The sequence below is a fragment of the Parasteatoda tepidariorum genome, chromosome 10, assembly GCF_982258835.1.
Source record: "Parasteatoda tepidariorum strain Cologne lab strain chromosome 10, Ptep-v5.0, whole genome shotgun sequence".
NCBI classification, from domain to species: Eukaryota; Metazoa; Arthropoda; class Arachnida; order Araneae; family Theridiidae; genus Parasteatoda; species Parasteatoda tepidariorum.
This window is the reverse complement of record NC_141764.1, coordinates 87,330,322-87,355,630: the sequence shown is the minus strand read 5'-3', so window position 1 is coordinate 87,355,630 and position 25,309 is coordinate 87,330,322. Positions and strand designations below refer to the sequence as shown.

The 25,309-nt window shown below is 28.5% G+C and overlaps 1 protein-coding gene across 4 annotated transcripts in view; it reads right to left on the bottom strand.

Annotated features, from left to right (window-relative positions):
* Sardh (Sarcosine dehydrogenase) overlaps positions 1–25,309 on the bottom strand; it is a 75,245-nt gene that overhangs the window by 41,596 nt on the left and 8,340 nt on the right. For all 4 annotated transcript variants that reach the window (XM_016065566.5, XM_043043674.3, XM_016065565.5 and 1 more), the window contains exons 6-17: positions 24,785–24,908; positions 22,961–23,166; positions 22,172–22,301; positions 20,271–20,448; positions 18,912–19,053; positions 17,567–17,650; positions 15,873–15,986; positions 15,009–15,147; positions 13,635–13,745; positions 10,774–10,921; positions 9,967–10,060; positions 8,403–8,565 (exon numbers count right to left, since the gene is read on the bottom strand). In XM_016065566.5, coding sequence (XP_015921052.2) covers positions 8,403–8,565; positions 9,967–10,060; positions 10,774–10,921; positions 13,635–13,745; positions 15,009–15,147; positions 15,873–15,986; positions 17,567–17,650; positions 18,912–19,053; positions 20,271–20,448; positions 22,172–22,301; positions 22,961–23,166; positions 24,785–24,908 — 1,633 coding nt within the window. The remainder of the gene's footprint in view (positions 1–8,402; positions 8,566–9,966; positions 10,061–10,773; positions 10,922–13,634; positions 13,746–15,008; positions 15,148–15,872; positions 15,987–17,566; positions 17,651–18,911; positions 19,054–20,270; positions 20,449–22,171; positions 22,302–22,960; positions 23,167–24,784; positions 24,909–25,309) is intronic.

The window sequence follows — 25,309 nt, the reverse complement described above, 5'->3', positions numbered from 1 at the left end:
TTAAAAAAAATATGAAGTATTTTCCCTAATTCTTCACATTTCTGATTGCTTCCAGAGCAGCGAGGGGGCACCTGCCGCAAAAACGGCCATCGCTCTCTTAACCCAGACCGAAGGTCGATGAGTTCGTTCTCACGAATTTCTCATTGCCACTCTCGATTGCCTAAAACAAAGGCCAGGCGAAGAAAAAGAAAATTCTTAAACTGCATTGAGTAACCTCTTCTGAACGTTTAACACATAAACAGGGCAATTGTTTTTCCCAATTGTTACTGTTTTTAGCTGTGAGCTGTAAGACAGAGGTTATCTTCGAATAGAACAATGGAAGCAGTTTCTAAATCTGGTATTATGTATTCAAAGGGTTGATCAGGATCAAAAGCAAATACGTTTCCTTCCTGCGCAAAGATCAAAAAGTAATCAGACTTATGCAGAAAATGTACTATACGTTCCGTAAACCAGAAATGTAAGATTAAAATACAATTCAAATGTTGAAATCTTAATATAAACTTACGCGCTTCGTTCATCAACCAACCAACTATTAAGCGTTATTGCAAAAAGATAATTCTTAATTTTGCCTCAGAATTTTAAAAAATTTACTTAACTACATTTGTCGATTGCACCCAGTTTTGGATAAAATTTATTTTTATTATTATTACATTACTAGCCTCCTCTGGCAACCAGCTTAGCCACCTTTTCAAAATTGTCGTGTACAACATATAAGGAGGGGCTTCCCTGGTCGAGCTGTTACACCCGCCAAACACTGCGCAGAGCACGGAGGTAGAGGGTTCGAATCCCGCCGTAACACTGGATGTATTCTTTGTAATGTCTTTCTTTGAATTGTTCGATCTGTGCTTCTACTTGAAAAAGGTTTATAAGCCTAAATTGGGCACGTAAACCTGTTTATGTGAATTCAATGAAGCATATACGCTTTTATGGCAACCAAGCTGAATGCATAGCTCAACTGTATCTAATTCTTCAACTTCTCCTTCAGTCCTAAAAGTACTTCGATTTCAATTTTAACTATTTTCAAGAGATGACCACGATACAATTTAAAATATGTCCGGTAGCCATTTCCGCACAACCCACCACCATTTGTATTAGTTCGGGACATCTCAGCATAACAGGCAGCAGAATTATTAAAATTACTTCCATATACAGTCAAACCCCGTTATAGTGAACACGGCTTATAGTGAACTCCCGGATATAGTGAACGAATTGCTCGATCCCGTGCCTTGCTATACTCGTATAATGTTATTTTTCGTGGATATAGTGAACCAAAAAAGTGAGGAAGTTGAATATAATGAACTTTTTTCTGTCTTCGATTGATTCCCCCCCCCCTATTTTCTTGTAATAATTTTGAAATTTGTACTTCAAAATAAATACATATACCGATTTTTAAAACCATCTATAGAAACTACTTTTATGTGCTCGAATGGCAGGTTAGACAGGTTTAAAAAGCGGAATAACAGAAATTCAGGAAAAATTATCTGAGAGTCGGGAAGTGTTTCCATATCTGATGTTGAGGATTGCTCATCAGCTAAAGATTACTAATTTTTATTTGTACACAAGACAAAGAATGATGAATAATAACACATTTTTTGCTACTACATAATATTTTTCAGTCATTTATATGAATATATTGTAATAAAAGGGAGGAGTTTGGAAACCATTAGTGAAATTGCCTGCGCAACGGATATAGTGAACCGAAATTTCGGTCCGTTGAAGGTTCACTGTAGTAGCGGGGTTTGACTTTATATGCTATTGCTCGAAAAAGGCAATCTCCGTCATATATAATTGGCATGGCAGTATGTTTAAAAATTCTAGAGCCATTTTAGAAGGATCAAAAATAAATTTAAATAATTACTTTCTAACTAAGTTATTTCTGTAAAAATACAATTCTAATAAATACCTAACGTGTAACTAACCAATCAACACGACTTAAATTATTATTTATTAAAAACAACCTAACAAAAAGAAAATTAACTATAGTGTTGTCTATCGAAAAATATATGAGTTAAATATAAGGAGGTAATTAATCCGTTATTTTGATTTATAGTCAAAATATGAAATGCAATAATAGCAGATTAAATATTGTTGATAAATACTATTTAAACTTTTATTTATTTTTTGCTTTTTACAAACCAAAGATAGCTGGATTTATTGACCGATTAGTCAATACAGTTTCACAAGCAAAAGAACCCAATATTTAGCGAATTTCGATTTATGCTGGGCGATATCCAAATTTAAAAACGCGATATAGCGTTAGAAACTAAGGTATTTTACAAGAAAACGTGAAATTTTACCAATGGGATGCCTGCAAGTGACGTAGTGTGGGTATCTCGATCCTGATTGGTTGTTGAAATTTGTTTACGATAGCAACTGTTCTTTCCATTCTGTTTCGAGTAAGACAAACCAATCAAGTATCAATTCTCTTAAGTGAAAGTGACACATTCAATATTCTTACAAAAATATATTTTTACAAGGATATTAATTCTTTTACTATTTATTTCTTATTTAACACAAAGACGGGTATGAAGCTAAGTAGAACATAAACAAAATAATCATGCATCGAAGTTGCCAGGTAAGCAAAACAGAAACATATCACGTTTATAATAAAATATATAAACAAATAAAAAATAAGTTAAGTTAAAAATAAAAATCTAAGTTAAGTGAAAGACGAAAGAATTATGTTTCAGCAAAGTCGATGTGCGATATGGCGTTGTATTTATTTAACTATAAGCTAATTAACATTTTAACTTACGTGAAGAAACTTAGCTCAAATTTAATACGCCATTTTACTTATAAACGATCAGCTAAGAGCCGCGATGGCCCAGGGAATAAAGCGTTCGCCTTCTAATGAGGCGTCCCGGGTTTGAATCCCAGTCGATACGTATTTCGCAACTGGCTTGCACCGACCACAATGCTGACGTGAAATATCCTCAGTGGTAGACGGAACATGGGTTAGAGTCCTCTTGCCGTCAGGCTAACAGTGGGAGGTTCTCGTGATCTTCTCCATGTAACGCCAATGCGGGTAGCTCCATTAAAAAGTCCTCCACGAATGCAAATTTCTCCCAATACTCGATCCAGGAGTCCCCTTGTCTTCTGGATTGGGTTCAAAATTACAAGGTTACGGAGTTGAACATTAGTAGTCGTAAACCCATAAAATTGGATCGGCTGTTCAACAACGGTTATAAAATAAAATATAAAACGATCAGCTGAGTTCGTGCGTTCGATCCCCGCTGGCCGACGACTACCCGTGTAGTAAATGGTGACTGATGCACGTTAAATCTGTCGAGTCGCAAAGTCATCCATGTTCCCATAACAAATTAATACCGCTGGGGGTACTGATCCAGGAGTTTCCTTGTCTTCTGGATTGGGTTCAAAATTACAGGGCTACGGAGTTGAACATTAGCAGTCGTAAACCCAGAAATTGGGTCGGCTGTTCAACGACAAATATTTAAAAAAAAAAATAAAAAAAAAAAAAAAAAAAAAAAACGATTAGCTGGCTTTGACGTCATGGATCACATGTGTGGGTATCTGGGATCTACTTCTTCTTGAAGTACAAGTACCCAATTCAGCTGATTACATACTTTTTTATTCATTTAATAATATTTTTGATGATTAAGTGAAATTCATCAGCACTCACAATAATATCATATGGATTAATTATAAATAACGATAATATTCACAATTTGATACTCATCGTTATCGATAATGGTCACCATCATCTCGTATTCGATAAATATCGTACATGCGTTATTTATTCTAATACGTACTATTTGCGTATGCATATACTAATTGTGATTGTCTAAATAGTATCAGCGTTTTGATAAATTACGATATCTTAGCAATTTAAGTAATTAAACTTACATTATGATTAATCAATATTTTTGTTACTCAAATGAAATTTAACAAAATTCACAATAATTTAATTTCTGTAAACTATAAGTATTGATAATAATCGTGGAATTATCGTATGCAATATTTATCGTTCTCGATGATGATCTTGATAATGTCGTATTTGATAATAACAAGTATCATATCGAGAACAATCATAATATTGCCGAAAATTCGATATTGAATGTAAAAGAAAGTGGTTAAAATATAGCGTTAGAATATTTTTAAATACAGCTAGCTCGATGTTGACATATCACGATACATCGGAAATGTCACCCGACTCTAACCCTGACGTCATACGTGAATTTTTGGCTTGTCTTCAATCAATCAATCTTATGGATATGATCGATTTTAATATTATGAATATGATTTTTATCATAATTAACCAAAACAATTTTGGGTAATATGCTCAATTTGTAAATATATTAATTTATAAGTATTAAATATAATATTTATTATTACTAATAGGCTTCGCCCACCATAATTGTTTCTCGCTCATTATTGTAATTTCACCATAATACCAGAGAACATTTTCGTAACAAAATGTACAAATTACTGTAGTTCTATGCAAGAAAGTACATTTTGTCAATGCGTCAAAATGAAACGAATAATCAACTGCATTGGAAAAATAGTCAACTGCACATGAGAAACAAATTATAGATAGTCAGAATGTATAATTCAATAAAAAAAAAATGAATGAGAAGTAATTTTATTCGCTAACGAGATTTAAAACAGTTCAAATACAGAACGTTATCTCTCTTGTATAACAAAGAAAAGAACATTTTGTTAATATAATAAAAAATTTAAAAAAAAAAAAAAAACGGCCTACTCTGTATTTTTTTTTATCTAATGATAGGACTCATTCTTATTGATTAGAGAGGGTGACCTCAAATATGCTAAAAAATAAGTGCAGACGATATTTTAAGTCACAAAATCCCACATAAAAAAAGTATGTTCTCTGAATAAATATACCTTTTTTTCAACGAATTCAGATTTCTACTGACCCTCGAAATATAGGAGGTAGCCGCAATCTGGGGAATACGGTCCCAATAGTTTGGTCAATAGAGCATTCCAAAGTTTGGATCTTTTAATGTTAATTTCACTTTTTGTGTATTTCGCTATATTTCTTAATCGAATTGAAAAATTTTTTTAAACACAATTATAAAATTCCTTTATCGAATGATAATTACATGTAAAAAATAAATTCGATTTCTCAGAAACTATTCGACCGATTTTGCTCAAATTTCGCATTTTGCTATATAAAATTACATTCTTTAAAATGATGCAAAAAAAATTATACCTTACAATTTAAAATGTTATAGAACATTCTTAAATAAAATAATAAATATTTACTTAAGTTACTTTTAGTATGGAATTATTTTTGGATAAACGAATTTTGTAATTGTGAGTAAAATTTTTTCAATTCGCTTACAAAGTTCTCGAGATATAGCGAAGTACGCGAAAAGTAAAATTGACATTAAAGGGTACAAACTTTGGAGCGCTCTCCTGATCAAACAATTGGGACCATATTTTCTGGATTGCGGCTACTCCCTATAATTTGGGGCTGAAAATCCGAATCCGTTGAAAGAAAGGTATGTTTATACAGAGAGAGAACTTTTTTGTACATGATTTCGTAATTTAAAATATTATCATATCATATGTACTTATTAATTAGTATATTTTAAGTCACCCCCATGAACCATTAAGATTCAGTCCTAAAACATGAAGATCCGATCTATAGATCAAAAGTTATTCAGGGTGGTCCGTTTTTTTTTTGCGCACTGTACAGTAAAACCCGTTAAAGAAGTTTTTATCACTTCTCAATACTTTTAAAATTCTGTTATTAATATTATCTGTTATCATTTCATCTGTTATTACAATATTCTACAATCGATACCACATCTCATTACTTTTAAAATTCAAGTGGGTGAAAATTCCACAATTTTTCTTCTTTCAGTACATACTCATCAAATAATCACTCCATTTTAAGTTTAAAAGAAAGCACGAATAAAATATTACAAATTGTTAATTAAATATTTTTTTTAATTAGATACAAATATTATGGGAAAATAACATTAATGGTTACCTGAGAGTAAACAATTACAAGATTCTAAAATTCGAACAGAATTTTGAAAACTCCACTAATGTTATGTTTATGAAACAGAGTGTGATCAGGCATGATATTCAAGGCAGTTTTATCAATGAAATAGTATTTAAATTTATATGTAATTTGACCATTTATAAGATTCATTTATATTTAAAAGGTCGGAAGCCATAAGCCAGTTTAAGGTAATTAATATAATGACATAAATAGAGTTACAATGTGAGTGCAATCTTCAGTTTTTTATACTTCCGTTAAAATGGTCTGACAAATTGTAGGGTAAATAGCACAAATCATATTTTGTTGTTGTTGTTTCTAATGCCACTTGCCACACTAGCAAGCCTGCTTGGTGAAGCCGAGAAAATTTTATGCAGAGGGTGGGCTTCATGTTTTTCAGTGGCGCCATTTATGGCCAAGAATTCGTCTTCAGCCACGCACATGTCACACCCGTTTATAGGGCGGACTCATTCATTCATCCACAGATCGTAATTTTTGATCTGGATCAGAGAAGGATCGATCTCCAATCCAGTACACACAGCGGTATTGATTTGTTATGGGAACAAGGAGGATTTTGTGACTTGACAGATTTAACATGCATCAGTCACCATTTACTACACGGGGAGTCTTCGGTCGGCGGGGTTAGAACCCACGAAATCTCGGACACGGGCCCAGCGCCCTACCGACCAGGCTATCCCGGGCAAATCATATTTTAAAGATTATTAGTACCAGTGCATTATACAGGATGCCATATTTTTTAAACTAAAAAGTAAAAATAAAGTTTTATTACAAATTTTAATAGCTAGTGCCATTTGTCTAAACTTTATATGGTTAACCATCCACATATTTGAGAATTCAAGTTATTCTTCTAAACATTACTTTTTTTAAATAACTTCATACTTCGATAAAACTGTACTCAAGGGGATCTCCCCTTGAGTACAGTTTTACGGGGACAATTCTGGTTGAAACTCCTCACAAAAAGACTAATGTTAAATAATAATTAAAAAAATTGAGAATTTCCTTTTAAAATAGATAATTAACTAGTAGAACAAGTAAAATTTTCAACAAAAATAGGTTTTTAATAACACAGGTGGAAATTATAAGATTTTATTACATTTATGAAAATAGATATCACGAGAATCAAAGTGTTAAATACATCTTACAAAACATTAAATTAGGATTTTTTATGTCTCGAGGAAGGGGCTAGCAATAAAGTTTATCCAGAATCCCATGAAACGTACGTCCAGTCACGTCTTCAGGCATACATCAATTAAAGTTACACTTTCATCTCAAATAATTATTGTGCATGCCCTGTTTTACTTGTTTTGAACAAAAAGTTTTATTTAATAAGTAAATAAATAAAAACGACTAGAAACTTAACAAAATAGCACACACAGTAAAATATTAAAAAAATATACAGTGAATTCGCGATAACTCGAATCTGACAGGACTGACGAAAAACTTCGACGTATCGGAAGTTCGACTTGCCGTTAGTTTCGGTTTTGAACTTTCAAAATTATTATCGGATTATTTAATTAATGCTTATTAATAACAAATCTTCTAAATGCTTACAATATTTAAGATCATTTTTCTGACAAGCCATTTATGATAAGACTGTTTGAAGCACTTTATGATACCCTGGTCCATCGGCTGCAACATTGCTGTTGTGTTTGGTGGGAGAAACTGCAAGCTTACTGCTTTCAAATAAGGTATATCACCATGCGCTGTGCATTTATCCATAAAGAGTATCACTTTTCTTTTCTTAGCGAAGAATTTCCGATCCAATTTTCTTACATAGTCTTCAAATAAAACTGATGTCATCCAAAACTTTTTGTTAGACTTGTAATCCAAAGGATACGTTTTTACATTCTTGAAACATCGGGGATTTCGGTATTTTCCGATAACAAGTAAGGGCAATTTCTCTGTCCCAGACGCATTTCCTCCAACTAGGACTGTCAAACGTTCCTTGCTCATTTTACTCCCCTGAGCAGTTTTCATCCTTAATCATAGTCTTATTTGGAAGACATTTAAAAAATAAACCCATTTCATCAATATTAAAAACATCATTTTAACTGTATCCTTGAAGTAAATTTGGTAACGTTTCATTTAACCACTGTTCACATACTTCAAGAGGGACAGCTGTAGCTTCTCCATGAAGAGTGCGAAAGGCATTGTGTGCGTGTTGCAAAGGAAGGGGCAAGATATCAGCTCCTAGGTTTTTTTTTTCTTGCTTTAAAAGATCCAAAAAAAAATCGAGTTAAAGGGAGTGAAATTCGAGTAATCGAGAATAATTAACATAAAATTGAAGATAAAAGGGTCGGGATCTCATAAAAAAAATCGAGTTATAGTAATATTCGAGTTATCGTACTTCGAGTTATAGAGAATTGACTGTATATACTTTGTTTTCACATACCTTTTTCTATACTTAAAGAATCAATAGCTCGATAGCCAGCATTTTTCAGACTAAATTTTTCGCCATTTGCCATCAAAATTTTATAAAGAGGGACACAATCCTTGAAAGGAATATGAAGTTCCCAACCTAGTTCTCCTACAAATGAAAGGCGTATTGCTAGCACCTAAAATAAATTAAATCGATCATAAAGATTAGAATGTTGCACTATAATTTGATAATTAGTATGATTAGTAATGGTGCCAACTCAATTATGCCACTAAGTCGGCATCTATGATGGCATTGACATTAAAATCATTCGCGGAATCGACATCCAGCATACTTAAAAGGGTTTTGACATTAAACTAAATTTCTTTTTACCAAATCCCTGTTTTATTTTAAAAGTCTAGCAATAGGTTTTGATTATTGTCTTTTTATAAATCAAGGTATTATAATTTGAATTGTTCATTTCTTCCTTCCCTTCAAAGATGGGCGCATGTTATGTGTAAGACTGTTCTCTGAAGGTTCTTCATATGAAATGATGCTTTTATGCGAAAAGTTTGCTATTTTCGTAACTGCTATGGGTTTGCAACAGTTTGTCATAACTGTTAGGTTAAGTTTAGCCTATCTATAGCTATCGCTCTCTATGTCAATTCTGAAAATCGCGCAAAACATCAATAAGGTGAAAAGTCATAGTTTTGTGAAAATAAAAAGCGTTTGAGGTCCAATTTTTTAATAGTTTTAAACTTACTCCAATACTGTGTTATCTGGGGTCACAAAAATTTGCCAAAACTGAGAATAAGACAGTGATTTTAACAATTGTCATCTAGGAGGGAAAATGTCACCAATTTGGTGATTTTTTAAAAAAATTTAATAATTTTCAACTATTTCAGTTATTTGTCCATTCTAAAGCCCAGATCATATGCATGGCAGGATGATATACATAGTTTAAAATAAGTAGTTTAAGGTTAAGTAGTTAAAATAAATAGTTTAAGGCACTTAAACTGTGGCTTTTTAAAAATTTTCTTTGGACCAAGAGCTTTGAAAAACCATATTAATACTTCCCGGTGGTCCTACTTGGCGATTTCATCATTTTTTAGATCAATAAATGATTAAAACTTGCAATATCATTTAGTACAGACACTCAGTTAAAATTTGAGCTCTCAAACTATTTGGAAAGTGGTCAGAATTTCGATTGAGTACAGATTCTATTGGGCCATTAAATTATGCTTTGAGCGATCAGGAAAGAATTAAAACTTGTATTGTCACCAGGTAGAGAATCTCAATAGAAAATTGACAACTCTAGCTAATCATAAAGTAGTTAAAACTACATCTTTACAGGCACAAAAGTGAATTAATAAGAACACATAAAGTGTATTAAATGTCCAAGAACCAAAATGAATATACTTTCTCAATTTTGAATGTGTAAATAATTGAATTTATTTCTTTAAAACATATGCAAACATGAAAGTGAAAAAAAAAACTGTCTTTAAAAAACAATAAGTACAATTTAATTTTTAATAAGCAGTTTAAAACAGGTTTGAATTCCATTGAAAACTTCAATATTTAAAATGATTACAAAACTAACCTGGAAACCTGCAAGATTTATCACTTTGTTAGTAGAGAATGGAAAAGCAGTGTCACCTAAATCTTCATTGGTCAAAGATTGTAAAAGTTCTCGACTGAAAAGGTAAATTATAACAATGTGAGAGCAAGAAACTAAGTTGCTTTATTGATGATTAATTTGCAAATGTTTTAGTTATTGTTTAACACATACATTGATTAATTGCAGAGTTATTTGCTTTTCATAAATTACAGTATTAAAAGCTGTTAATTGTTCAAAGTAATTAAACTAAAGGAAATCACTTCTTTATAATTTAGGAAAACTGAAACACTTAAAGAAAAAAAAGTAACTACATATCTATTTTTCACAAAAGCATATAGTCTAACAACTTCTATCTGAAAAGCTTGAGCTATTAATTAAACAGCTTTCGTTGAAAAAACTTAAATTTAAATAAACAAAAGATTTATATAAATGGAAGTCAACAAATTTTTGTAAAAAGTATATTTGCAAAAGAGTTTTAATGAGATAAAAGGAGACAGTTATTAACAAATAATTTATATTATATTCAAGAAGTAATTTAGTAAAGACAATTCAAAAATGTTTAAACCGAAATTCTAAGATTTTCTTCACAACAAAAAAGTGAAGAGAAGCAATCGAAGAACTTGTTTTGCAAAACTCTTCAAACATTTGGACTTTCAAAACATTTTGTTACAAAACATTTTGTTTGTTGTCTGTTTTGCATTAGTTAATTTAAAGGCGTTATTTATAAAGTCAGAAAAGCACATGGTATTTTTGGAAGTTGTGAAAAATTCAATAAATGAGCCTACATACCTTTTAGGGCCCTGAATACTTAAAAGTCCCAGTTTTTCACTTAAATCAGCAATGGTAACAGAAAACTTGTTATCTTGTATAACATTATGGATGTGAGTAATATTTTGTTGAGATGCAGCACCACCTGCTGCAAGATAGAAACTGGGACCTAATAAAAAAAATTATACATGAAATTATGCACAGGCTTAAAGATGTCATAAATAGTGAAAAATCTTAAGGCTATTTTTCAGACTCAGCCATCACATGAAACAAAGCTTTTTAGTGAACAATATGCTATTTTTATGATTCTTGTAAGTTTTTAACTGTTTTTCATGGAAGCTCAGGGGATAGAGCATTCGCCTCCCAATATAGTAACCCAGGTTCGATTGTCCAGTAGTAGTTGGTTGATATGAAATTTGCTCCTGGCTGGCACTAGCCACAGAGCTGGCATAAAATATCCTCAGTGGTAGATGGATCATGGGTTAGAATCCCCTAGAGGTCTGGTTAACAGTGGGAGGTTTTTCCTCAGTGTGGTAAACACAGGTTAATTTCATCAAAAAGTCTTCCACAAAGGCTAGTTTGGCAAAATGCTTGATTGTGGCATCCCTTGCTTTCTGGGTTGGATTCAAAATTTCAAGGCTACGGAGATGGACATTGATAGACATAAACTCAAAATTGTGTCAGTTGAAAATTAAAATATAAAATAATGGAACTGCAATTTATAATTTAAAAAATTAAATATTTTTCAAGTTTTCCTTAATTTTTGATGAGCAAATAGAAAATATTAATGTATTTTTTTTTTTTAATTTAAACAGTTTTTATTATTACAATTGACAACTTTTCCACACTGAAGCATTCTGAAAATAATATTTAATTTCTTCATGTTCCTGAAATATCTGCAATTCAAGTACAGTGGAGCATCGTTTATACGACGCCGAAGGGACCACCGAAAAACGTCGTATAAACGATAACGTCGTATAATCGCTTTTTACTTCTAAAACTGAAACTAACTCTGTTTTCAGTTAATTTTAATGTTTAACGTGTTGATTTACATAAATTTCTAAATTAGACAAAGCAAAACAAACAAATAACCAAAGAAGAGAAATTGCAGTGAGCAATTTGAATGTATGATACCTTTAATTATATTTTCTTGCTATTTGTCTCTACAATGCTTTGAATAGCGAGTTGAACTTACTACTTTCTATTATGCAATTTTGGATTTCTAATCATGGCCAAATCTAATGGCTGAAGCGCACTTGTGCAATTTGCAGGAAAAAGGAGAGCTTTTACATCTTCCGAAATAATTAGTATCGATGGGTGCGCTGGACATTGGTCGATGAATAGCAAAATTTTTCGTTTTTGCCTCTTCATAACATTGTCCAGTTTTTTCAGTCATCTAGTAAAAATTACGGTCGTCATCCAAGCATTCTTGTTGGCACCCTTTTCTGTATCATTCATGTTGGCAAATTCCGCCCTTTTTTAAAATACACAAGAAAAAATAAAAAATTAAATAAACGTGAACAAAATCTAAAAACCGACGTATAACCGATTTTGTGCGTCATATAAACAATATATTTTTACATTAAAATGAATAGGAATGATTTGGGACCACACTAAAACGTCGTATAAATGTAAACGTCGTATAAGTGATCGTCGTATAAACGATGCTCCACTGTATGCATTTAAACTTCAATCAGCCTGGAATTTACACAGTTTTAGATCCATGCTTATGAAATAATTCATCACTGTCTTAATGCCAGTTTATTAAAAAGAAAAGTTTTTGTTTGTGATTAATAAGTGAAAAACGAGTATTTTTTTTAAACCTTCATTGATCAAACAATTAAAAAATTTCTTGATTTTCTTCCTAAATTATTTTAAATTTCTTATCTTTTTTTTCATAATTGTTCTTTGAATTATAAAATCAAATCATTCAAAATTATTCAATCATTTCAATTTAGTTTTCAACTTTAATTAGTTAATTCCTTTAATTATTTTTATAATTTAACTCCGAGATTTGATAATGCTGTATTTAATTCTATTGTACATTAATTGTCCAAAAATGAGAAATAATAGCTGTCATAAAAATTTATTGAGGTAATAGCATTTTAAGCTGTATTTATTAAAGCAAATTTTTTTAGAAAAAAATCGTTTACCGGCAGGGTTTAGTTATTATTATATTATTACATATGAAAATCAGCCCCACTTAAAGGGATATAATTGATTCCAATAAACTGTTTTCAAATAATAGGTTGTTCCATTATGCTATTTTTTTGCAAAACTTTTCTTTGAAATTGTAAATAATACACAGTATTATATTTCTCGGGATAAAAACTCACTTTAATGGTAATTATAATTAGAGTTGCAGTAATATCATAAAATATAAATATAATTTTAGCTGGTTATAGATTTCTTAAAAAAAAAAATTACTTCCCTCTTTTTTTATAAGAGAAAAACTAACTTTAAAAGTGAAAAACTAAGCGAGGAGTGTGTTAGACAATGAAACCATAATAGTTTATACGAGGAAATTTAACATTGGTTTCATATAAAATAATTTAATTCCACTAAATTTTATTCGTATAAGCGAGATTTTTGATTATCCCTCCTGTACTACAATTCAGATGTGATAAACATGCAAAAAACAGGTTTTGCCAGAGTTATTCATCAGGAAATTAGTGTCTAGCAGGAAATTTTATCCAAGGAGCTTATAGATCAGAGAGTAATGTAAGCTAAAAGTTGCAAATGAGAGACACGTCATTAGACACGATGTTAACGTACACATATTTATCGAATAAATAATGCTCTTTCTTAGAGCATTATTGAAAAATTTGTAAAATGTTCACAAAAGTTCAATCTACAAGTACAAATCAAAGCAACATGAGTACCCTTAGATTCTAATTCTGGCATGGCGTTCTTGGTGGGAGGTAAAGCACTAACAGTCAGATCTGCTTCAACTCTTCCATGCTTATTTAACATACAAGTATACACTGTGCTTCCTTTAAAACAAAACAAATGGATTAAAAATAAATTACAAAATGGTAAATGCAAATATTGTATGTTCCAATGTATAAGTTGACCCGTTGTATAAGTTAAATTCCTATTTTTGATAGCGAGATAGCAAATTTATATTTTATTGTAAAATCTTTTAAAAAGTGTAAAATTTGCAATTCTTTCAATGGAGGGGGGGGGAGACGATTTTTTGTGGGACTCAGCAGATTGGGATGAAGAATTCATTGTAGATTCGGATCCCTATGACAACGCTGTTAATGTCAATGAATCTGAAACTGATGATCTTCTGGAACATTTAAATTTGTAGTTTCCTATATAGTAGTTTCATACATAATACAATATAGCAGTTTTATATATAGAAGTTTTATCTATAATATATAGTAGTTTTATTTATAGTATGTATAGTAGTATTATATTACAAAGTAAATATAGTAGTTTTATATGTAATACACATAATAATTTTATATATAGCACATTTTAAGGTTCTCATAGCATTATATTTTTTTAAACTCTTGAATAAATTATCTTAATTTTTCTGAACATAATTCAAAACACAGTTTTTTTCAAAATAAAAAAAAAACCTTTGTATGCAAAAGAATATGCTAAGAGAAAATGCAAAATCAATTGCTTATATAATGCATTAAAAATAGTTTTTTTGAGTAGGCAAACTGATACTGAGTTATTCATACCTATCTCATTGTGTATAATACATCAATATTTTACAATCAATGAATGTCTGACTTTATTATTGTTGTTTAAATCAACCTATGGTGTTTGTAAATTTTGGAGGTTTGAAAAGGGGCTTGTATATTGGTATATACAATGTTTGAAATAATATTTTAATAGGTCATTAAGAAAAAAAAAAGAATTTATATTTTCGAAGCACACTTGATCTATATTAATATAAATTATTAATAGATGAAACCATGTTTTCTTGATCGAATAAAATGTAAAAAAAGGTTCTCTGTGCCAGAAAGTAACCAGGTTTTAACATGAGGTAGAAATGTGAATTAAATATAAGAAAGTAAATACTTATTAAAATCATTTAATGCTCCAAAAAATCTGTAGTAGAGAATTATAGACTGAACAGTAATTTTGATTCACAAGATTTATTGATAATAGTATGTATACAATGCACAAAGGCATATTGAAAAAATAAATTTCAATACATAACAATTTTTTCCAATTTAGTGTAGTGTTTATATAATGAGGTAATAATTTATAATTCACATAAAACACTGGTTTCTTACCAGGGGGTTTATTTACATCATTTGAAAAAATCCAATCAACAGCTTTTTGACTATCTGAACCACTCAACACAAATTTTCCAAAATATGACATGTTAAAAGCAGATACATTTTCTCTGCAGTTTATACACTCCTTCCCAATCTACAAATAAAATAACTCATTAAAAGAAAGTCATTCATGTACAAAAACAAAATTTAAATAATACAACTTCAAATTTATTTTCTCACAAAATTATGGAGTTTAAAAAAATATCTTTTTTAAAAATGACAGAAAAAAAGTTATATTTTCGTGAATTACTCATAACCAATCAATTCAATTAAAAACTCCATTGGTGCAATGAAAAATATATTTATTCTGAACATTGTGTCAAAATTTCAAGAAAATTGGTGGAAAATTGAACTAATTAGAGATACAGCAAGTACAAGAAGAAAAGGCAAGCTTCATGCGATGCCTCATATGTTTTTAGATAACAGCCAAAAACATGTGGTAATTTTCATTTTGAGAATATCTTTTGGCCATTGGGCCAACAATAAAAAAATGCAAGAATTTTTTTTTCATTTCTGAAAATTTTACTGTATTGTTCACTCTGTAGAAATGTGACCAATGCAATTTTCTCACAAAATAATACTAATTAATAAAACAAGAAAAAAGTACAAAACTTAAAACCTAAGTGATAAAAAAGTTTATACCGGTTTAAAGTACAAACTGATTGATAATAATTTAGCTATGCACTCTTCTTTTACAAATAAAAAAACAGTATTCAATAATTTCTACATGAACTTTTGTTATAAATAATGAACATTTAAGTAAAAATAATTGTTAAATATATAAGAGGGCATAATAAAGAATATTGAAAATTAGCATACTGTTCCATGATTCTTAGGAAATTCAAAAGTATAATCTTCTTTTAACCTCTCAATATATGCATAGTTTTTGTGTTCAGAATTGCCATAACTACCATAGTAGTCATACTCTAGGACCTACAAAAAACAAAAAATTCCTTGTGTCTGTTTTTCAATTTTATATCAAAAACAAATATTAAACAAAAATAAATTTATCAGAAATATCATAAACAAATCTAAAATAACAAAATGAAAAATTGTCACGATAAAGAGTGAAAAAAAAAAGAATAACTTTTCGTTTATAACTGAAATAAAAGTAATTAATTCATAGAGACATTCACAACAAAAATTTCTTCTTACAAACACAACAACCCCTTTCAGATAGGGCCTGATTTAGAAATCCATAAGCCCCAGGCATCAAATTGTTCTTAGCCCCAGTGGTCCTCAAACATTTACAAAATGTTCTTTTCCAAAATGGTTTTAAACTTTTTATAACATAAGTAAATTATAATATATTTGTAAATTTGTACTAATAATTATTTTAATATTTGTTGACCTTTAACTCTAATAAATAATTCTAAAGGAAAACCACATACAAAAAATTTACAACATTTAAGTGGCCTACAGACATTTAGGGACCCTAGGCCCGAGCCTATCAGGCTTTATGATAAATCAGGCTGTGCTTGCAGACCTTATTTTAATATCATTCAATCTTCTGGTTGGCAGTCTTCTTCTAGCTCAGGATCTTTTTGGTTTTCTTAATGCAACATAGAGCTTTTATCAAATTTATTTTTCATATTTTTATCATTAGTATTATATATATTAGTATTATAGTAAATATTATATTTAGTATTTTAATAATTTATGGTTATGAAAGACAGCATGAAACACCGGTGTCTTTTTCTGCATTAAAAGTAAAATCTTCCAAACATGGCCCACTTCCGAACAATAATTTTTTCCCATTGCACTAATTTAGATCTGTTTGCATTAATTTAGATTTAAGAGAAACAGTTATTCATCAATAAAATTTTTTTAATTCACAAAATCAAAAAATAAATTTTTTTAATAAGAATGAAAATGGTTTTCTTATCAGACTATTTTTTTTTTTTTTTTTTTTTTTTTTTTTTTTTTTTGTTTTGAATTTTATATTCCAGTAAAAGTTTAATTTCGATAATCTAACGTTTTGATAATCATCATTTTTTATAATCAAAAAATACTAAAATATATTTTTGCTTGTAATTAGAACATCAAAAAAGTATATATATACACAAATGGGGCACTGGTGTTTCATTTGAGTGAAAGGGTCAATAGGATTGTCTTCTGACTTTCTTCAAATATATCCCAGCCACTATAATTCATAACTACAAAAGACTTCAGTGATTCATGTTTAAAAAATTTTTAAATTTTCAGAAATTAAATTTTTTTTTGCAGGCAATAAATATTTCATGTAATCTAGGACAAACTAAAACTGTATTCAGTTTAATGAGAGTTAAATGAGTTACAGTATTTTTCTCTGTAATAGGAATAGTTAAGGTATTAGAAATTCAGATTTTTCTTTTTTGATACTGAAAAGTTTATGATATTGAAGTTGGACTGTAAAAAATTTCCAAATGCAACATAATAAAAGAATAAACTTCCATAACTTGAAAGCATAAACTTTAAAGAAAAGAACAAACAAAAACTAATTGATATAAAAACATGGTTTGTATAACTCTTACCGGGGCTGGGCCATCACTAGAAAACCAACCAGGCCTCTCAAATCCTTGTTTTTCTTGATAAACACAGCCAGTATTTAAAAGTTCCTAGGGATAATTTAAATGAAAATATAATATTTCTTACTTCAAGTCATAAAATTACAAGCACAACTTTGATATCTGATTTATACTTGCATAATTAATGATTAAAGTTAACAATTAGAACAAAAAATACTCTCAGATCAAAATAAATCTAATTTAAATAATTAAAAAATACCATTTAGTAAGAAAAAGAATAAAATACCATTTTGTAGTTATAAGAAAAAAATAAATACATTCAATATGACTCCAAAGAAATAAGCTTTTGGTTTCTTTTTAATATTGAATTAAAAAAATCTAAAATTTTTTTTTTTAAATAGACGTATAAGTTTAAAAATATTAAAAACAATAAAAATGTTTCGGAATTATAAAATAAATTCTAAATCATTCACATTTTCAAAAGGTGAATAAATACTATAAATACATAGTTTGAACATAGTTTGAATGCATGAAAGAAGTTTCAAATCTAAAAAAATTAAGTTTAATAAGAGAGGAAGTTCATGATGATATAATTAAACATCTTAAATAAATGTTTCTTCACCTTAAATAATTAAATTCATCTTAGATAATCATCTTAAATAAACTACTTTTTCAAATAAGCTATTTCGCAATAATATTTAGAAAAATTAGAATATAAATTATTTAGTAATTTACATTTTGATGTTCTAAAAATGATTGCAATTTTGAGAAGTTCGGTCAATTGATTTTTAAAACTAAGATTTAAGTAATTACAATTTCGAAAATTTTAATCACAAAGGTAGAATTTTTCAAAAAGAGAAATTATTTTACATCAAATAAGAATAAAATCAACCAAGAGAATTAAAGTGAAATAATCAAACACATTTGAAAAAATCTTTTAAGGGAAAAGAAAAATATGTACTTTAATATTAATGAAATAAAACCTGACAACAAATATTTATTTATTTAAAAATACATAGTATAATGCCAAAATGACAATTATTAATACTTTACAGGCTTTTTTTATGCTATTGTTATTTATTCTGAATTTTAAAAAAATGAGCTCGAAGTAAAGGATCATTTATGGAATCCATGTGGTTTCTACCTAACAATTTTAATGTTCTTAAAAACAAATTAAAAATTCTTTGTTGGGTAATTTTTAAATATCATATGGATAAAATAAAATTAATTAAAAAAGTACCAGCATCATTCTTTAATTGAACTGTAGATAAAGAATTAATAATGACTGATACAATCATTTCAAGCTTATACTACTTATTCTATAGACGTTAGAAAATCCTAGGAAGCATACCTCATGAAAAGCGTCCTTTATCATATTACGTGATGCCAGAGGCTCATCATGCGGATAGACAATAGAATAGTTTTTCACATATGATTCATGACTACGTTCTTTAATCCATTTGGAATTGTCAGTCAATTTTTCAGTAAAACGTCTATTAGGGACAAATAATGTACATCATTGATAGTGTAAATTATTTGTATTTGAATTCAAATAAACGCTTTTTAAAATACATATTTTTTAATAAGCAGAAAAGAAATATAGTATACATATCTTAAAAATATTTAGCATTAGGATTTTTAACAAAACATTTGAATAAATTGAATTGAATTCATAAGCTGATGGTAATAAAAGTGGTAATTGTGAGCCCAACTCAAATTTCCTGAAAATTTCTTGAGTAAAATCATTAATGACGCATTTCAAAAAACTAAGGTCTTTATAAATTTAAATCATTGATATTTTCAAAACATGAAATTCTCAATAAATTATATGCAGCATAATTTAAATGAATAATTATTTATAAGTTTACTTTTATCTCCAATCACATTTATTATTCTACCAGAAAAAAATATTTACAAATGAAAGAGATGCCCAGGAAAAATTCTAGTTCTAATATTTTGAAATAAAATATGCAAGAATTTTTATACATAAATGTGATCGATGATTTCTTAAAACTTCTGGACCTTCAATATCCGGAAACTTCCGGATCGTGGTTAGCGAAAAAATCCGGAATTATTCCGGAGCCCAATCATCTCTGATTTATAAAAAATTTAAAACTAAAAAAACATTTATAAGTTATTATATAAATTAAAAAGAAAAAACTATACAAATATCCAGAACTGACTTATGAGTAAATAAAATATTTTTGTACAAAAATGAATAGCTATACAATGCAATATTAGTAAACAAAGATTTATAGATAATAAAAAGAGAAAACAAAGCTTGGAACTTTTGAAGATTCAGAGCACTCAGTTGATTCAACCAAATTGCTCTGGACTGTCCTACCACTTCATAAAATCCATCTCTTTTATCTCCGCAACCGGTCACGACTGCATGGGAGAACACTTGTATTGATTACGTATATATGACCATCCCGATTTTCGACTATCTCATTCTAAAGAAACCGGTCTTTCTTTTACTTCTTGTGATTCCTTCTTATGTTTATTGTACTTCTTTGTTATATTTGTTTGTTTTCCCTGCCATTGAAAATTTAAAAAAATAAAAAAACTTTTGACGATTCTTATTCTGTTGCAAGTAATAGTGTTGCAATATGAAGCTAATGCTAGATTGCAATTTAGTATAATTTGTGCTTAAATGCAGTACATTGCACTATTATTCTAAGCAACTATTTAATAAGGAAAAAAATAATACCTGATATCATAATTAAACATATCAAGTTCAGGTCTTCCATGGACAATCCAACGGGCCAATTCGCGACCGCATCCACCACCAGAATTCATGCCTAAGCTGTTAAATCCACAACCGTGATAAAATCCTCGTACAGCAGGATCTTCTCCCATAAGAGGTTTATGATCTGGTGTAAATGATTCTAGAAAATGACGAAAGATATGATTTTAGATATGAGTAATTACTCATAAAAACATTTGAAAACAGTTTAAAACTCTATGAATTATGAATAGCATGACTAACAGGGTATTATATAGGATTGTTCAGATTTTAAAACCAAAGATGCGAAAGGTAAAATTGAGATCACAACACAGACTTTTCAAATATGACCAAATATGAAAACTAATTCAATTCAAAGCACGGTTAATACACAATTGAAATAAATTTATTTTGACTCTGAATCCAGCACTTTAAAAAATTACCATAAATTTAAAAATGTAAATCATGGGACCATTTATTACTTTCTGTTCGGAAAACAAAATGTAAGTAAGGAACTTGCTTGCATTTAAAAAATGTATTATTACAATAAAATCAATATATTAATGAAAAATCAAAAACAATAAAAGCAAAGAATTAGAAATGTAGTTCTGATTGAAAAATAAAAGACCAAAGTAGAATAAATTGATAGTTTTGATTCATTAGAGCTTCAAAATTTAATGATACCAAAAGATAAAAGAAAATACAAGGTCCAGCACAGAAAGTTCTAGTACACATAGAAATAAATACATAACTGTATAATAGAAATCAGATTATCCAAAATTTTGTAAATGCTTTTTACTTTAGAAAATTACAATAAATTTATAAATGTAAATGATGGGATCATTTATTACTTTTTGATCGGGAAACAAAATGTGAGTAAGGAACTTACTTGCATTTAAAAAATGTATAATTACAATAAAATAAACATATTAATGAAAAATCAAAATTAATAAAAAAACAAAGAATTAGAAATGTAGTTCTGATTGAAAAATAAAAGACCAAAGTGGAATAAATTCATAGCTTTGATTCATTAAAGTTTTGAAAATTGAAATTTCATAATACCAAAAGAAAAAGAAAATACAAGGTCTATCAAGGAAAGTTCTAGTACACACAGAAATAAATACAAGTTTTTGCCCAATTGCAATCAAGAAGTTGCAATACAGTAATTCCCCTCAAAAGGACAACCAAAAATTACAGTCTTAGTAAGGTTTATTTCTCTTTTCTTTTTTTTTTTTAAAGAATATGAATAAAATTAATTTTATGTATTCAAATTTTAGCCAAAATATAAATAGATTCATATTTGACAAGTACATTAATTAATTTCACATGTCAAATGCTGTAAAAAAACCACAGAATTCTCACATAGCTATGTGTTGTTCTTAAAAATATATATATATATTTAAATGACAATAGCTAAAGATCATATCCTCTTAAAAATTTTTTTTACATAAATTCAAATAAATTATAAATCAAGAAAATAAAAATTTTATTTTATTATTATGCCCAACAAATAATTATATAAAAATAATCGTAATACACCAAAATGAGATTTTTTTTAAAACTAGAAACACATAATATAATAAGGAGCAACATTAAAAAAATTGACCAAAGGAAAATAAAAACGATATCAGGATATGGAAGAAAAAGAGAAAGCAAATTGTGTTTAATTAATTAAAGAAAATCAGGTAATTAGCAGGCAATAAAATTGAAATATAAGAAACTAAAAAAAAACATAAACAAACAAAACATGAAACACACAAAATGATAAAAAGCAGTCAATAAAATCATTTCTTGAAGAAACCGAAAAGAAATGTGAGAGGATAAAGAAGGGAAAAAGAGAGAGTTAGTTACGCATACCAATGGATGAAAGTTTTAACAATGATTACCAGGTCCGCACACGGTAGATTTTATGCCTGTTCTCTCTAAGGCCGGGACTCTGTGCATTGATTTTTCCAAGTGAGTTCCAAAAACATCATAGTCCAGTTCAAAGAGTCCAAATGCAAAATTTTTATCAACCTAGAAAATAAAAATAGCGAACTTAATTGCAATTATTCAAATTGGGAGTTAAGTAACTTACTTATTTAGATAAAAAAAAAAGAAAACAATGTGTACAGGATTGAGAAGAAGAAAAAAAAGAAAGCTTAGATTTTAATGCAACAACTCCTAGTCTAGCATACCATCCCATCAAGAAATCAATAAAAGAAATATGAAATAACTATTTTAGAATGATTATAAATTTAAATGCTAACCATGCCATCCCATCTAGAAATAAATAAAAGAAGTATGAAATAACTATTTCATAATTATTATAAATTTAAATGCTAATAGATTTTTAATTGAAAATTAATACGAAATTAAAATTGATAATTTAAAAAATGAAATTTTTTATAAATTAATTGATCCCATGGTCGAAACTGGACCTAACAAAATCAAAATTAGTCCATTGTTAAAAAGTATTAAAATAATTTTAATAAACAAATGACTAAATAAATAAATAAAAAAAAAGCAAAGAAAATTAGTAAAAACTGACTTTAAAAATGTAAAAATGGTTTTAAAAGTATCTATAAAAAAACTCTTTTCAAATAAGAAATTTTAGAAACAGTATTCTGAAATTAGTTTATATCTAATAGAATATAAGAGAGGAAAAAACTATAAATTTAACAAAATATACAAACATTTTCCCAAAAAATGGGGTTTGATTCATAACCACCAACAGAAAGTGCGTCACCTTGCAACCTCAAATAAACAGCTAAGTCATGATCTCTGGTGTTTGGCATATTTTGAATTCCTTCAATTTTATCAGTTACGATGTAAGCATGTTTCATAGCAATCAAAGGAACTTTAACACCAACCATTTTACCAAGATATGGTGCCCAGACACCTGCATAATTATTGAACAAAAAATAAATACTAATAATAAAATGTATTAATATAATTTATCTTATCATAAAACAAAATGATATTAGGAACACACATTTTAGAAGATACAAATTTTTATTTCATTTCATTTTTAAAGTTACTAGGCCCGAGTTTATATTGTGTTCATGTATTATTATTAGTTATTTCCTTAAAGTAGTGAAAAATGAAATGATATTTATTTTTTCTAGTTTGTTAATAAAAAAGTAACATATTAAATTAAAACTGATATTTCAAAAGCATTGATTTTTTGAATATTGCAACTTTATTTGATTGAAGTTTCTATAGAAACTTTACCTGAAAATTTTGTACACATACTTTTGTAAATATTTTAAAGGTTCCAGTTTACAGCACTTTTAATAAATGGAACAAAATAATAAAAATTGATTTTTCAATGTGAATGTTTGTTGTTTTTATGTTAAAAAAACCCCTTTTTTTAACATAATAATTTTACCAGTCATTAAAAAAAGCTGCATTTTTTTCAATAATTTAATGTTTTAACCATTGATAATTAAACATAAACCCATGTTTGAAATAAATTATTAAATTCATAGACAAGGAAAGCATATTTAAATTTTTTTTTAGTTATTTTGAATATATTATCATAATTTAAGAGAAAAGATTTAAGAGAATATGTTTATTTAAATATAAAAAATAAATAAAGAAAAATTTATAACATTAATAGATATTGAAATTTAAAAAGTAATCTTAACTTTGAAAGAATTGCAGAGAGCAGTAGTTAAATGCTTAGTTATATAAGGACAATTTTTTTAAGTTCAAAGGTTTACGTTTTTAACAATAATCAATAATGCATTGGACTTTTCAATTACAGGCTTCATACTTCAAAATATCGCTATTACTATGCTATCCTTATTATAATGCAATTTTTGGGACAATATATGAGCTACGTTTTTTAAAGATGTCATTTTAAATCAAACTCAGCTTTTTAGTATTTTTTCCAGATAAGTTTTTTTACAAGTTCTTAGAACTTTTATTAAATAACAACTCTTCAGAATCCTACTGCCTTCATGGAAATTGAGGTGCTTTTCATTAAAAAAACCCAATTTGTTTGCTCTAAGCGGTCCAATAGTATAAAAAATTTAATTCACAAAATAATGGTTGTGCTAGGGAGCTAGATTCTAAATCTATACAAAAATTGAATTAATATATGGATCAATCACTAAGAAAATAATGATGAGAAAGGGCAGAGCAACAATTTAACCCTCTAAGTGGAAATTAAATCAATTAAATAGTTTAATTATAAACATATATAAAACAATATTTTTTAAAAATTATATTTCATAAAAATAGTTGCTTAGCTATTGTTAAAGATTGACAGGTCGCAATGTCTTCTTTAGCAACTTATTGCTTCTAGCAACATATAATTAATGTGCTGAAAATCTGCGATTTAATAGTTGAATTATCAATGTATATAATAATTTAGTAATTTAAGTAGTAATTAGAAGTCATTTAACAGTTGAATTACTGCTAATAGTTGAATTCTCAAGGATTGTAAAGAATTTCAGGTATTTTAAAGAATTTTAATTCAAAAATAATTTAAAAAAACAATAACAAAAACTAACCGGTGCAGTTTACAACACAATTTGTTTTCACAGTACCAGTTGGAGTGCTCACAGCAGTAACTCTTTTTGTACCATAATCATCCTCAGATACATGAATATCAGTCACTGGGCATTTTTCAAAAACCTAGAATGAATAAATAATTTTTTATTTTAGTTTATTAAAAATTAGCCTAAAATAATTAGAAATGCTGATTTTAGCTTCAAATGCTTAGGATCAGAAATTAATTATTAGAACAATATTATACCTGAAATAGAAAACAAATCCATGCCTGAGTATAAAGCCTATAACGGGTTATGAAAGCTTTTTTAAGTTAAAAATTTTCAGAAAAACTAAATTCCTGTTGTAAAACAAAACCTATTTTCGACGCATTTTGGTCTAAGGCCTTGAGACAACATCACAGACAAAATAATCAATTATTGAAATACTTTAATTCAAATTTTAAAAAAAATTATGTCTGCCAATAAAGGTAATACAGGTTATGACATTTTTTTAAGTCACAGTTAATTTGCAAAACAATCAAAGTC